The sequence below is a fragment of the Pocillopora damicornis genome, chromosome 2 (genome assembly GCF_964200805.1).
Source record: "Pocillopora damicornis chromosome 2, jaPocDami1.2, whole genome shotgun sequence".
Lineage (NCBI taxonomy): Eukaryota > Metazoa > Cnidaria > Anthozoa > Scleractinia > Pocilloporidae > Pocillopora > Pocillopora damicornis.
This window is the reverse complement of record NC_142671.1, coordinates 5,439,482-5,454,698: the sequence shown is the minus strand read 5'-3', so window position 1 is coordinate 5,454,698 and position 15,217 is coordinate 5,439,482. Positions and strand designations below refer to the sequence as shown.

Below are 15,217 nucleotides of genomic sequence, written 5' to 3'. Positions count from 1 at the left end.
GTTTGCTTTTTGTAATTCATTTTGAAAGAAAAGCTTTAGGTAGGCCTCAACTAGATATAGCGACCCACTTTTTCCAACTCTGAACATAATGAACCTGCCCAATAATAAGCCTGTTCTCTCTTGAACAACAGGCTAATAGTACCATTAGAAAAACATAGACTTCAAATGGGCTGGGAGGGGCAGAGGATCATAACTTCCCAAAAAATCTACAGAGGAGAAATAACTGTACAGCAGTAGAGTATTTCCTTAAAAAAAGGAAGAAAAAATATATCACAGAAAAAGAAGGAGAGCATTTATTGAATAATGACCCACACATGCTTGACAAAGAAAGTTCTCATCTGTTTAATTTCTTCCGTTCCATTTCTAGATTACCACCAAGTTATCAGCAAAATTACCTCTTTTATGACTTCACCACTTGCAAAGCAATAACATCTAGCTAAGATCCTAACCAAAAGTTATTTGAATCTGAGCTATCATAAGCAAGACAATGAAAATCACCAAGGTTAACTTTCCAATTTTCTGTCACTTTCATCCTCTTAACAAACTAATTTTCATAAAAAATTATTCCTTATGGGGACTCTGAATTTTTTTCCTTTCTCCCATGCTCGTGACAAGATGAAAAACATTTTTCCCCAATACATAACTATGTTCATAGTCACAAGATTTTGAAGGAAAAGACAACAGTTGTATTTCACAAAATCACCCTAGTTGATTAGCTATACAGTACAATAAAATTATCTGGTTCACCAAATAAGATGTAGAGGGGAAGTTTAAAAAGAAAAAAAAGTAATAGTAAGAAAGTATAGACAGAAATGGTAGCTTTTTACCTCACAAAGATATGATCCCAATTGATAGATCAAAAAAGGATATCCTTCTAGTTGTTTTCAAGAAAATATATTAAAAAATTATTTTCTTATTGGATAGTTCCATTCCTATGACTAGTTACTTGACTTTATTTTCAAAACTGCATCTCTAACAGCTTGAAGGTCAACTTTACCACCAAACTCTTTTTCTTTATGATCAAGTAATATGCCTTGCTCTCCAGGTCCTACAACAAAGACACCACCCAAGAGGCGTCCCTCTCCTTTAAGGTTGCCCTCAATTCCCTTGCCTCTGGCTCGAAATGCTGACTTCCACACACTTGGTCGTAACAATCCTGAAAAATATAAATTAAAAGTTATAGAGGAAGATGTTTCTTGTCTTGTCATGACAGTGGGACAAAGAGGAAATTCTTCATCCCCATGAGGAATCCGACCTCAGAACTTTGGATTTTTCTGCTCCTTATATCTTTACCAAGTACAAAGCTTAGCATCTATATTATTTTAATAACAAACAATATTCTATTGACATCGCTGATCCTAGCAATATGCTGGATGCATGTTATATATGAACTTTGTAATAGGCCCTGCTCACCATGGAGTCTATGCGGCTCAGTGATAAAGCATCAGAGCACCAAAAAAATCTGAAGGTCTGAGGTCATGGGGACCCAGAAATGTTCTTTACCATGCTCAAAATTTACCATCTATCTTATTATGCTGTTGATGTCACTGATCCTAGCAATATGCTGGATGCATGTTATTTATGAACTTCATAATGGACCTTGCTCACCATGGAGTCTCTGTGGCTCAGTGGAAGAGCATCAGAGCACGGAAAAAACTTAAGGTCTGATGCCATGGGGACCCAGAAATTTTTCTTTGTTTGACACTGATGACAAGACAAAAAACATCTTTCTCCATTTCTTTACCGAACTCCAAAACTTACCATCTTTCTTATTCTATAAAAAGTTATCTTGGCAAAACTGTAACTAAAAGTGACTGATAAAATTCTTAGTCTTTAAACAATGCCTTGTTTGTTTGAAATGCACACTTTCAATAAATGCTACATAATTACAAATATTAACCCTTTCACTTTCAATAACTCAAGGTGAGAATTATCCTCATTGTCTTTCATACAATTCTTGTAAAGTTTGTTCTGAGATTTTGGTGTTTGATCAAATGATAATTCCCTAGTTAACATTTGTTGTTATTCTCATTACTTGGCTGCTTGATATTATATTCATACAGTAGGGAGAAATAATGTCGTAGTGTGAATGGGTTAAATACTAAATTTAACAAAACACATTGAAAATGCCTGTTTTCTTTAAGATTTCAGGTTAATTTAGATCATTTTTAATTATTCAAATGCGTACTGGTCATTTCATGCAGTAGATCTCCTAAAACTTAGTAAATGAAAACACTCCTCATCTGGTTGTAAGCCAGGCATAGCAAGCAAACTTACCAGTAAGAAACATCCACCGTTGTTCAGGACCATAGAACTTTTTCTGAGATAAGAATAATAAGATACTATTTTAAGAATTGGTTAAATCAATTGCCAAAGCAATTAATTATTTCAAATTTAGCCGCAGACATATAAATTTGATGTAAAATTATTCACCTGTATGTAGAATAAACCAAGTCAAGACTTTTTTTTCAAAGGAAAATTTTTGACCAGAAAAATAGCTGATTCTTTTTTAGTAAAACCTCAGTTTAGATCTGAATAGATACCTGACAGAATTTTTAGCCAGTAATTCTTCATAAATTAATCTCATGAACCTCTTTCACCCTCATAAACCAACATGCAATTTATTTTTAACTGGTGAGACACAGAAGGTACATGAAAGGAAAAGTCATCAAAAATCCATGACATTTATTTCACAGATACAGGTTTAATGTTCTTATTTTACCTCTTCATCAAGGTAAATTGTAGAATTTAGATATGGCTGAAACTCTTTCACTCCCATTTCTTCATGAACCACACCCACGAGGTTTACAGCCCTCTGGTCCAGTTCAGGTTTCAGAGAGGACAGCTCTGAAGCTTCCTAAAGAAAGATTAATAATGATACTAGCTGACATGAATAAGCAACACTCAAGTGCAAGATATCTCTTATTAGCAAGTATTGTATATCATTGGAGAGTTTTTAATTGCTCAATGTTAGTTCATAAACCTTTCTTTTTTCAAAATAACCCAAATAAAAAGCCCAAATTTTGAAGCATCAAATTAAAGGGCATTTTATAATTTGCTGGAGGACCTTGCCTCTCAACACATGTATAATTCTACTATAATATGTATATAACATTTTGAACAGAAGCATATTTTACCTCCCTGCACAAGTTTCATCCTGGTCGTCGCACCACCATTATGACTGCTCCACTATTTTGCCAAAGGTCAGATGCCATCAATTCTCTTCCTGATCCATCTAAAGTCTTGAGTTTAATGGCTTTCAAATAAGCTAAATCAGGCCTTGCACTGTTCTTGTACCAGTCCCAGTTTGAATAAACATAACTTGCAACAAGTGCTATTCCACTAGCACCGAGAAGCCAAGCCATCTTGGTAGCTATGTGGCCTGTAAATGAACAAAGGTTTTTAAATTTCCCACAGTAATTTTGATCAAAAGAATGGTCATGGTGTATTTTCATTTGAACATTTTCTTGGAAACACAAAATACCCACAATGGCACTGGAACTTTTGGGGGATGGGGGCGGGGGAGGTTTCTAGACTGACAAACTCTCCACACCAAAAGGGGCAGGGGCTTGTTTCTTGAAAATCTTGATAAATTCACTGGGTTAAATACACATTTCACTGTCTAAATCTAAGGTCTTCCCTTAAGATCCATTCTGTTTCATTCCCTGATATCTCAACTGTTTGGATTTCAAAGCTATTTATATCTTGATCTTGAATGAAAACACAAATGAACTCAGCTTTTAGGAATTGGTATTACCAGGACTCTGAGAAACAAGTGGATTTTACCAAACTAACTAGTGACTCATAAAATGACAAGGTATGGGAACTGCCAGCTGAAAGAACAAGGCATAAAGGCTTGACACTCAACTCAAGTAAAGAAATGTCTAACAGAGAGCCAGAGTGAAACCACATCTCAAGCACTCAGCTAATTATCCATGTCATTGCAGAGTTTAGGACAAGAAGATGTCAGCTGCTGAGTCTGAAGGAAATTTGCTGGTCTAACTCTACAGCTTTAAGTCTATTGTTACTATTGTATATCTGTGGAGTGCAATGGTGCTTCTTTTCAGCTAAACAACTGAGAAATTCTCAAAATATCATGTCCAGCATAAGCTAGGGTCACAATTCACCATCTGCTAGACAACCATGCAAATCACTTTAATAAAGACAAAATAAAGTTAGCTCACTATATCCAGTTGGCCTATTTTTCAAGCAAGCAGGACTACCGGCCTCCGGGCTCCCCCCAGCCCTGGCTAGCTTACGTAAGATATAACCCTTCTAGACTGCCCCAAACACAAATAACCACACCCCCTCGAATTAGTTCCATGAGAATAAAACAAATTGACAAAGATTTCCTATGATCGACCATGCTGTTATGGTAGAATTCATAATTGCAAAAATAAGAGTGCGATGAGATAACGATGACGTCTGAGCACTACCACATGTGGAAGACTTCATATTACTTAAAATATAATAAGTTATGAATCTGGGCTGAGCTAAGAGCCATTTAAATTGCTCCTTCCAACAGAATTACTTGACATAAATAACAAAAAATTACACAAGATCACTAAATACCTTTAAAGAATCTTATGGTTTTAGCCAGTGTGCATGTCAGGATCTAATTCGTCGGTAAATTTCGGATGATTTTAATCTTCCCCCTGCATCACCTTCAGGTCGACCGCCATTAATTTAAGCGTCTTAAATCGACAGTCCTACGAAATTCCTTCGTGAACAAAGAACCAATAAAAACGTCTAAAATCCTGAACTATGATCTTTTTGCCCAATCAGCGCGCACTTATCCCCGATGCATTATGGGATGATTTTCTTTAGCTGGCAAAAGCGCGTGATTTTGAACAACAAGATGTCCGTGAACTGGTGTAAATTGAGTCACTTTTCTACGTTGTTTTCATGGGATTTTGGCTTGCAAAGGAGGCTTGTTTTGGACGCTGTTTAAGATCGATGCATCTTACAGGTAATTAGTGGTTATTCAGGGGTCATATCTCTCGAAGGACTGTCCATCACGAAAGAATAGGCAGTGTTTCTCTTAGCGACCGTGGCCGGTGGAAGATCTCTTGCGTTTCTTTCCACGATCATGAAGTTAGAATTCTGCCCTTAACTTTAACCTCACCTTTTTATCTTAATTAAGATTTTATATTAACCGCTTTAATGTTTGCGTAAATTTCAAGTGTCAAGGAGCCTCCTACAACGCCGCAAAAATCCATGTTTTAATTGTAAACTTTTAAGCCTGCAATTGACTATTCTTATTCCCTTTTGTGGTGGTTCTTTCGATTGCAATTTCTGTCCGTCTTCCCGTTGCGTCCTTAAATGCAATAAAATGATCCCATGGCCAATTTTTCGAAGAGAGGTGTTATTGATAAGTATGGGTATCAAACACGTCGATTGTTTGCTAAAATTATATGGAATTCGAACGGAAACTTTCGATTTTCGCATGGTGGGTTTTTAAAGAATGAAATGTCTCCCATTCTTTAAATGCTGCCGTAAATTACGGATTATTTCAATTTAAAACTTTGTGATGTGCCTAAATTGTTTCTAAGCACTACTACAAAAGTGGAAAACTACATGAAATGGCTAATTTTAAAGAATGATATAGTGTAATAGTAGTTGATATTTTGCCCCGTATTCAGTAAACAATCGTAAGCTTTCGATTAATTTGTAGTTTGTACGCGTTAGGGCTTTATTCGAATGAGTGCGATAATGTCTGCATGTTTTGCATCTCAAACTTGCCCTGTATTTTAAAAACGAAAAAAGAAATCTGATTTTCCACGATTTGCAAACTCTAGCTAATGTACGTCGGGGATAGGTAGTTCATCGAAGGTCAAAAGACGAACTTAAATCATTCGCCACAACCACCTTTGTCTATATTTTAGGTAAACATTGTAACTCGATAGATTACCTTATTCATGCCGAAATGAACACTTCTCCATTAGTCTTGTAGTGAATGATGATACAGACTTCCCTATACCTAATCCATATTTGGTTAGGATCAGCTCGGATATTATTATTAAATTTCTTAAGAAACCTTATCTAACGTGGGTCTCTTTCCTAAACTTATTTATGGACATCTTGTTAATCTTTATGACTTTTGTAGTTATTAGAGGTAGCACTTCTTTGTGTAATTTCTGCAAACAGCAAACGATTCCCAACAAATGTAGTTTTATGTCTGTAATGTGGAATTTCAAGAGTCTTTTGTACATATTATATATTATTTGCAAACTGAATAAGAAAACAAAACAGAAAACTTAACAGCACTGAAAGTATCTCTCAGTATAACTGGGTAATTAATTTTGGTAGTGCTCATTCATTAATTTTCATTTCACTTTAGTTAGTCTAATAATTTTCTTGAAATCTTCTTCAAACAACAAATAAACATGTGAATACTAATTGTTTTCTGAATAGGGGAATTTTATCTTTTATGGAGAAAATAATTACAGTTAAGCAAGAACCTATTGATGATGCATATCCAACACCACTATCAACCACAACAACAACAACAAAAACAACAGCATCAACTACCAGTATCACAACAGCAGCACAGAATGTAACCACAAAAACCACAACTGTGGTCACCATACCTTCAGGAACGGTGGTAACAGGAACAGGACCTGTAACAACTGTGCCTGCATCAGAACCTCAAATATTTTTCATACAGCCCAAACCAGAAGTTCAGAAACAGCAATGTGCTGGTACACAAGGTGAGAGTGGTATGTCAGAGGGCAATGCAAATTTCTGTCAAAATTACAATGGCCTATGTATGTCACAATGATCCAAGCTTGAAAAACAGGAGCAAGCTCTATTGGTAATTAAAAGAAGAGCAAAAAAACAACCAAAGTAGTTTCTTTAGGTTTAGCTTGAAGAATTTGTTTTGCTTTTTATCTAAAAAGTTTATAAAAAAAATTCAAATTTGTTAGTTTAAGGAGGGGGAAAGAAGGAGAAGAGGAGGGAAATTAAAATTTAAAAATTACTTCACAGTACCTCTCCTAGGAAAAGGAAGTTTCCTTGTAAGCCTCAACATTGTGCAGAAGACCCTGTATTGCTGGCTCACTTGTGAGTGGATCCAACTGAAATAGGCATTAAATACACTTTACAGAGAAAATTTCTGAAAAGTCTAGTAGCAAACTGATAAAAAGGGATCAATGACAAAAACATAATAATTTAAAGGTAATTTTTGGTGTCATTTCTTTGATCATCAAGAGTACTGACAATGGGGATTGTGGCAATCTTTTAAATAGAATGAAGGGGATCCTATGAACTATACAGTGAGTGTTGTGGTCCAACTTCTGTGGTCTTTATTTGTCATCCCCTCACATTCATCATCATAACTTAAAACAAGGAAAAATCTAAATCAAATTTGATAAAGTTACAGTGTAGTTACTTGTCTATTGGATTGGCTTTTTTTCACAGCTACTACTATAGCAACAACAGTGGCAAGGACGATTACAACAGCTGCCCAGTCAAAGCCTCCCTTAGTAGTCATTTCTGGTAGTCCCATTAAGCTGACACCCTTATCAAGAGGAGGTGCAGCTCTTACAGGTGCGCAGACAAACTCCAGTTCCACTGGCAATATAACATGCACTTTAGTTCATGTACAGCCATTTACAAATAAACAGCACATTGCTCCTAAAACAGGAAGTTCTCCAAGCAAGCAAACTATTCCAGTGCAGCTCCAAAAATTGGTCCCCATTAGTGTTGCAACTTCATCTTTGACAAAGGTACAAACAGGCACGGCCCCTCAATTCACAATAGCTGCACCTGCTGGGTCTGTCTCTGGCATGCGGCACATTGCTCCCAAAGTGAACCTTGTATCAGCAATTCCAACAGGACAGGCTGTTCAATTAACAACACCTACAGTGCAAGTGAGAAACATTGCTCCTGCTGTGGAGAAGACTGCTCAAGTTCCTCAGCAGGTAGGTCATATATACTTAGTCAATGAAAAGGTTGTAGTCTGGGTTACTATGACAGAGTATATTAAAAGCTTGTTAAAGCAATTATATTGTGCCTTTATCAAAGTAATGGTGCATATATGAAAAATATTTTCACATGGTTCCATTTTTCAGTCATCAATTTTTGCATTTTTTGAGTCATTCATTCTAGCTTTCCTGTGCAATTTTAAGAGAAACAGATGGACAATACACACACATTTTAAGCCTAGATGTGATAAAAGGATACTGACCATTTGTAGATGAGTAAGGTCATATGTGGTCAATATGATTATATTTGTGAGTGCTGTTTGCTTGCTTTTTCCCCATTAGCTGGCACCAAAGCCAGTCCAGACTCAAGTAGCCAGCGGTGGTCAGCAACAAAGACTCATTGTCCCAGCCTTACCTTCTACATTACCTCAGATAGCAACAACAGGAGCTTCAGGCAGCCTTCAGTTTCCCCATGGTGTAATTAGCGGTGGGGTAGTTTATCTCCCTCAGGTTTGTGACACAGAAAGGCTTGTTCATACAGATAATTATCTGCCTCACTTAAGGTATCGAGTCAAGCTCTGGCAAGTTCATGGTGCTTTATCTGTGGGTAAAACGCTTAATTTTCACAAGGAGTGACCAAGGCAGAATTTCACCTTGTATTATCAATACAATTTCATGCAGAAAAGCAGTGAGAATAAGGAAAACATCAATTATAGAAACTATTAACTGATCCAATGACAAATTCTGCAAGCTACTATCATAACAATTGTGTGGCAGACAATAAGGAGATGTAATAGTGAGATCTTGGGAGTGGACGATGTTAAGGAAGAAGTGAAATCACTCCCTGCCATGGAATGAAGACTTGCTTGGTAGAGGACTCTCTTCTTCTAACTGCTGTTGTGCTTTTTTTTCTTTTTGACCTTCAGCAAGCTCTTGCTTCTGGAGGTTTTCCTATTGCAGTACCTTTACAGGCTAATGCCATTAATACTCAAGCACAAGGAGGAATGACTGTTAATGGGTAAGTGTGTTAACTGTTGGTTTGAATTGTATCAACCGCTGGGTTTTTGTTAAGTCAGTGTACAGTTGAAGTGAGCAATAGCCCTGACTTTGTACTGCATTGATTCAGGCATTTTGACTCAAGGAAGTTGTTTGTCATAATAGCAGTGAAATGTCAGTTGAATCACAGTGTTTGCCTTTATTTACTCATAGCAGTTCTCCTGAATCATCACCTCCCAACAGACCTCGGAAGCCTTGTAACTGCACAAAGTCACAATGTCTTAAATTGTAAGTGCAGTACTGGTAATACTTTATTGTATGATTCCAATGTAGATTCCATTCTGACACGTATTAATAAAATTGGAAGAACTAGTAGAAAGTAATGGTGTACATGAAATCCTGGATTCCTGTATGTGAGTGAACAATGCCATGACATGATATCTGTGATTTGCAAGAAGTCCCAACAAAAACTTACCATCTTCTTCTACCAGAAGGTCTTGCCTCCAGGTTACAATTAATTATAGAATATTTATTTATGTGTACAACTGAGAACTGACCCAATAGATACCAAAGTTCATGCTTTCTATGCTCTGTGTCTGATTCTGTTAGGTACTGTGATTGTTTTGCAAATGGAGAATTCTGTAGCAATTGTAATTGTGTCAATTGCTCTAACAATATGGACCATGAAAAGGAGAGGAGCAAGGCCATTAAGGTTTGTGCAAGCATCTACCTCAACCCTATCCTACAGTTACACACAGAACCCACCATTCTCCACTCTACTCTAGGAAGTACTGATGCTACAAACATCAAATAAAATACAGCAGCTTCATAATGTACTTTACTATTCTCAAATATGTGAGGGACAAAGTGCTACATATGCCTGCTGATGCAGCATAAAAGGTGTACTAGAAAGTGTTATTGGAATTAGTTTTTAAAGAAATTTTTGATCTTGCCATTTCATTGTATTGAGGTGCACAGGGAAAGTAGGTGATTCAAGCTTTACTCCTTTTTTTTTACTTTCTTTTTTCCTGTCCCTTTTTTTTTTCAAAAACTGGCATACCCTTTAACACATGCTAACTAACTTGAAACATGATATATATTTCAGGCTTGTTTGGAGAGGAATCCTCAAGCTTTTCACCCTAAAATTGGTAAAGGAAGGGTAAGGGCTGCATTCCTTATGTTTAATGTACAAAGTTGAGGATACAAAGTCCACATCTGTGTTGGAAGTGTAATCTTTGAGTAATGATTTTTTCATCAATAATCTGGGATGACTCATGGTTGGTGTAGACATAAAAGGCCATATCTAGTTCAAAAAGCTCTCTATATCAAAGTGGGGTCAAGTGTAAAAAGGTTCTCTTGAAAATGAGTTTTACTTTCTTGAAACAATACCATTCTTGGAATTGAGCTGTTTTACTTAGAAATGTATACACCCTTTGAGATGTTTTTGTGGTTTGATGAGCCAGCAGAGGAGGTCAACATACAGACAAGGTGTAAAAATGAGTAACAATACTCAGCAATATGAAACATGTAAAAAGTTGTTTATTATCCATCTGCTTTTATGTATTTCTTGTAGGGTGGGAAAAGGGAAGCAAATAGAGAAGCAGTTAAACAGCTTATTTGTGACTTGTCTTGTGCAATGCACCTGTACAATTTCAATACAAAATAACCATTTGTTCAAACAATCTTATCTTGTTGTGGGATATTTGTACTTAATTCACATGATATTTGTACTCTACTTAGTGCTTTACAATAAGAGTTCAAAGCTGCAGTCCTGCATGCATCAACCAGTGTGCTTTTCCAAGACAAGTCTTCTTAACTACATATAATCTCTTTAATTTTTAGGGTGATTCTGATAGGCGGCATAACAAAGGTGAGATGATATTACCTGGGTCATTGACTTGTTGTTATGAGTGATTCTTATGATTATCTGTTGAACTTAATTGTCTCAAACAGGTTGTCATTGTAAGCGTTCAGGATGCCTCAAGAACTACTGTGAATGTTATGAGGTATGTAAATTTTTTGCTTAAGAGAGATCTTCTTTAAAAGTCTACACCTCCATATGTACAATGTTGATCATAAGTTGTAAAGAGGGTGCCAATTTTTTCATTTGAGAAGCAGTTTTATCAATTTTAAGATTTTTTTTTTCTTTAGGAATCACAATACAACTATTTAAGTTGTTAATTTGACTCTTTTCTGTTGATATTTACAGGCCAAGATTTTATGTACAAATCTTTGTAAATGCACAGGATGTAAGAATTTTGAGGAAAGTCCCGAGAGGAAAACTCTCATGCACTTAGCAGATGCTGCAGGTGAGAAACCCTTCTTACATTTATGGGGCTTGCAATTCTAACAGCTGTTACCCTGATTAAGTATTCTTAATATTTAATGAGAGGAAGTTATTTTTAGTGCTAATTAACTACCACGGTCTTCAGTTTCATGTTTTTTTCAAGAACGGCGTCCCTGTGGTAGATAGCTGTTTTTGAAGTCATGTCACTGAAATTTTCACAAGTGGTATTGCCTCAATTACCAAAGGGCATGAAAAGGATTGAATCAAGAACATTTTTTAGAGATGACAGTAGGGAAATAAAAACAACTTTCCACTGAATTTGGACTAACTGATATTTCATATGGGTACACGTACAAGTTCTGTTTCTACTCTTCACACACGGTTAGAGACCTAGGCAAGTCCTTCATAGGCAACTCAAATAAGCGTAGACTAGGGGAAAGTATGGCGGAAAATTTTACAGGAATACTGGCATGTGATTTGTTTTAGCATTACCCAGGTTTACTCTGTGATCCAACGTGCAAATGAAACAAAAAACGCATACAAACACCTTTTGAAGGAAGCTATTTGTATGGATGTTTTTAAAGGCTGGTTTAGTTTCTTTTATACACACGAATAACGAAGTTAACTGCCTTTTGCACTTGGGGTTTTTCCAGAGGTTCGTGTAAAGCAACAGAATGCTGCCCGGACCAAGTTGGAATCTCAAATAGAAGACCTCCCATCCCGCCCAACTTTCTTAACAAACTCTGGAGAAAGGTCAGTTCTAGGTTTAATTTGAGTGTGCTCGAGGATGTAGTGTATCTCCTGAAAGCAGAGCCACCCAATCAAAGGGCAGTACTGTAACAACAGATTCTAATATTTTCAAATTCAGCCTATCAACTGTCGGGTAATCTCAACTTGCTCGTTAACCGGTGATGTCTACGCCATTATGGTATCGGTTACCTTTAAGTTGAAGGCGTCAGTTTGTTAGAACTTCCACGTGCTTACTGCTAGTGGAAGTAAAAAGTGAAATAATTTTAGGTTGAACTTGTTTTCTATTGAGAAAAAAAATCGTGTAAAAAAATCTACAGAATCAAAGGAAGTGGAGGAGAGTCTCACTCCTACATTAAGTTCACGCGAGGTGTCAACGGAATCCTCTCAAATTTTATCGTGTGGTTGGCCTAGTTTTTTCATACACTGTAATGTTGTATGAAGTGTAAATTTAATTTTTAAGAGAAATCCAAGGAAGTTGTCCTCTCTGGTGGGAATTTCATGTGTTTCTCTTGTTGTTTTATTTTCAGACTTCCCTTCTCGTTTGTAACAGATGAAGTAGTACAAGTAACCTGTCAGTGTCTCCTGGAGCAAGCCTCAGAGGCAGAAAATGTATGTTTACCGCCGGCGTTCTTTATTTTCATGTTCTCATTTAAGAGTGAAATTGTAACCGTTTGTAAAAACGTTTTCCAAGTGGAGTATGGTGCCATTGTTTTAGTCAACGATGGATGTGCATCGGGACGTCGAGCTCCTTTTAGTATACGACAAAAATGGTTTCTGAACTAAAAGAGAAATTTTTCCTTGCGAAAAGAGGTGGAAAATAACACGGATACAACGAAACTCGTTGTAGAGAATCTATTCTCTATATAGAGGTCATGTGGGGCTTTGTAAACACGGAAAAGCCTTCCATTGCTTTTATAAAGTATTTCTTAGAAAGTGCAGAAAAGATGAAGTCAACCAAGTTTACGTTCTCTTATGCAAACACACTTATCGACCAAAAGGGGCGCGCGTGCGATCTTAGATATTTTGTATAAATGTTTCTGTAGTAACCTCATCGAGTACAGGACCATGGCTCAGACAAATCTTTAGACAACACGAAAGGAAGTTCGAAACTCACCTTTTACACCTTTTGCTGTTCATTATGAGAAATACGCATTTATTTGCGTGAAAAGGTGAACAATTGCGTGAAGATGCATTTATTAGGGACAAAAGAAACAAAATAAAAACCATCATTTGCGCGTGAATCCGATACATTGACGATTTTTGCATTTTAATCAGCATTCACTGACAATTTTGGACATTCATATGCGTCATTCGTCATAAAAAGAGAAAAATATGCTTTCATTTGCGCTAACCTTCAAGTCATTAACACCATCTTAAATGCCAATAGAGACAATACACAAACAGTATAGTGCAGAAACCATAAAATTTTTATCACACTCTTTGCAATTCAACAGCATTCCTGGACAACATTAGGGTGAATAAGGTAACCACTAAAGCGCTTGTACAAACAATTGAGTGTCTTTTTGCATTCAAAATGCAATTATCGATTTTCAATCGAACACCTATTTTGTCTGATTTAAAAAAGTTAGTAAATTTCGTTAAGTTCATTCGCTTCGTGAACGTCACCCGGCCGCTAGCAAAGAAAGCAACCACGAAGAAACCAAACACCACTCGAACACAGAGAGAAAAGTAAGATGATTCTAGGACCAGGAGGAAGACTATCTTGTCGTCGCAGACACGCTCGGAGTGAACCGATCAACGGCAATAGACATCGTGGTGCCTTACATCAGAGAGGGCAGGATCCAGGGAAGACCACGAGGTGGTAGAAACAACGTGCGCGTGGACGATGAGATGAGAGATTGCCAAGAGGAAATCATCAACGAAAACTGTCTACTCACACGTGCTCGGATAAACAGTGAACTGAGGAGACGGCTACCACTCAAACCCGAGATTCACAACCGCACCGTGGCAAGGACATTGGACGGAATGCTGTTTGGAGTAAAACTGGCAAGGCCCCTCTGTGCTGACAGAAACAGACCTGATGTGCTGAACAAGCGAGTAGATTACGCAACTTTGTTTATGAATATTGAATGTAAAATACGCTCAATAGTTTGAAAATGATCGGTTTTTGTCGCAAATGAATGTAACTTCACGCAATTGTTCGACTTTTCACGCAAATGAATTTGTACTTTCTCGTACTGAACAGCAAAAGGTGTACAAACATAAGGGAGAAACAAACCAGTAAAAAGACATTTCTCCTCAAAGGCATTTTATATGAAGTTATCATTGATTTAGGAAATCCCAGGAAGTGTTCTTAACAATCATTTTTAAACAACACGCGAAATACTTGTGTTGAGGCCTTTTTGCATCAGTCTCTCCTCTTCATCCTCGCGTGACTCATTGGAGGCCCCTCTCTATAACCTCCCTCTGAGTAATTGAAGAACCTTTGTGTCTTAACCATCAGCTGGGACAGTCCCAGGCAGAGATAGAAAAAATGATTCTAGAAGAATTTGGCCGGTGCTTGCTGCAGATTATCCACACGGCGAATGGGACGAAAGGTGAGTTTTTTTTTGTATCGCACTACTTTCGATTTGAGAAACGTTTAACTAAGGTGATGCTTATGGTGTCGTTCTGTTAATATATTTTGATTGTTGTTCCCTGCGCTCATTTTTCTTGACAGAATGATTCCTGTTCTTGGTCGTCCAGCCAATCCTGCGTGCAGGGACTGCGTTTAAGTTATCACCCATTTGCGGATTTTATTATGTCTTTTTTCCGGCTCTGGAAACTAGACATCGTCGTCTGAATTTTTAACTCGTACCTATAGTAGTGTAAATAGAAAGTTTGCAACATTTTCGCCTGTTAACAATTTTGAACGCTCAGTGTAAATATAATGCTGTGTTGACTAAACTTGCTATCCTTGTGGTGCGCATGTTGCGCGGGACACCCAAGGGCCCTCTGAGGAAAACCCGTGGACACAAGAATCACTAGGAAACGTCTGGGACGTTAAAGAATTTTTATGGGATAGGCGTATGTGAGTTCTTGTAACTGATCTTCTCTGTACGTCATGTGTATTTCAACTCAATTCACTGTTGTTTGTTGTTGTCTATCCAGGAATAAAAGTCTGTTAATATATATATAGCACACCTCTTCTTTCTTTTCTTATCTTTTTTCCTGAGTTCCCTGACCTCACTTTTCCCGCGCAAGTAGTATAGTAGAGCGGTTGCTGAAGATTATTCCCGCGCGTACAACCGCCCGTGAT

At 37.2% G+C, this 15,217-nt stretch overlaps 2 protein-coding genes across 3 annotated transcripts; one reads left to right on the top strand and one right to left on the bottom strand.

The window, feature by feature from the left end:
• Positions 1-270: 270 nt before the first annotated feature.
• LOC113673521 (peroxiredoxin-like 2A) lies at positions 271-4,738 on the bottom strand. The gene is made up of 5 exons (XM_027189938.2): positions 4,573-4,738; positions 3,138-3,382; positions 2,723-2,857; positions 2,278-2,320; positions 271-1,156 (listed from the first exon to the last, which is right to left on the bottom strand). The coding sequence occupies exons 3-5, from the start codon at positions 2,777-2,779 to the stop codon at positions 939-941; spliced, it is 318 nt and encodes a 105-aa protein (XP_027045739.2). The 5' UTR covers positions 2,780-2,857; positions 3,138-3,382; positions 4,573-4,738; the 3' UTR covers positions 271-938.
• A 134-nt stretch (positions 4,739-4,872) lies between these two features.
• Positions 4,873-15,090, top strand: LOC113673428 (protein lin-54 homolog). Of its 2 annotated transcripts, none has more exons than XM_027189829.2 (15): positions 4,873-4,969; positions 6,415-6,710; positions 7,420-7,922; positions 8,268-8,435; positions 8,852-8,943; positions 9,138-9,209; positions 9,531-9,633; positions 10,027-10,080; positions 10,764-10,791; positions 10,875-10,927; positions 11,131-11,230; positions 11,862-11,961; positions 12,486-12,567; positions 14,423-14,516; positions 14,639-15,090. In XM_027189829.2, the coding sequence occupies exons 2-15, from the start codon at positions 6,431-6,433 to the stop codon at positions 14,641-14,643; spliced, it is 1,734 nt and encodes a 577-aa protein (XP_027045630.2). In that variant the 5' UTR covers positions 4,873-4,969; positions 6,415-6,430; the 3' UTR covers positions 14,644-15,090. The 2 variants fall into 2 exon arrangements, with proteins under 2 accessions (XP_027045630.2, XP_027045629.2); XM_027189828.2 differs by having other exon boundaries at positions 9,135-9,209.
• Positions 15,091-15,217: the final 127 nt, after the last annotated feature.

Bases quoted from the DNA above. Each gene is read 5' to 3' on its own strand.
- LOC113673521 (XM_027189938.2), bottom strand. From the start codon at position 2,779: ATGGGAGTGAAAGAGTTTCAGCCATATCTAAATTCTACAATTTACCTT. The intron at 2,321-2,722 runs GTAAAATAAGAA...TTCTTATCTCAG, and splicing joins CAATTTACCTTGATGAAGAG to AAAAAGTTCTATGGTCCTGA. The intron at 1,157-2,277 runs GTAAGTTTGCTT...TATATTTTTCAG, and splicing joins ACGGTGGATGTTTCTTACTG to GATTGTTACGACCAAGTGTG.
- LOC113673428 (XM_027189828.2), top strand. From the start codon at position 6,431: ATGGAGAAAATAATTACAGTTAAGCAAGAACCTATTGATGATGCATAT. The intron at 9,634-10,026 runs GTTTGTGCAAGC...TATATATTTCAG, and splicing joins AGAGGAGCAAGGCCATTAAG to GCTTGTTTGGAGAGGAATCC. The intron at 12,568-14,422 runs GTATGTTTACCG...CTTAACCATCAG, and splicing joins AAGCCTCAGAGGCAGAAAAT to CTGGGACAGTCCCAGGCAGA.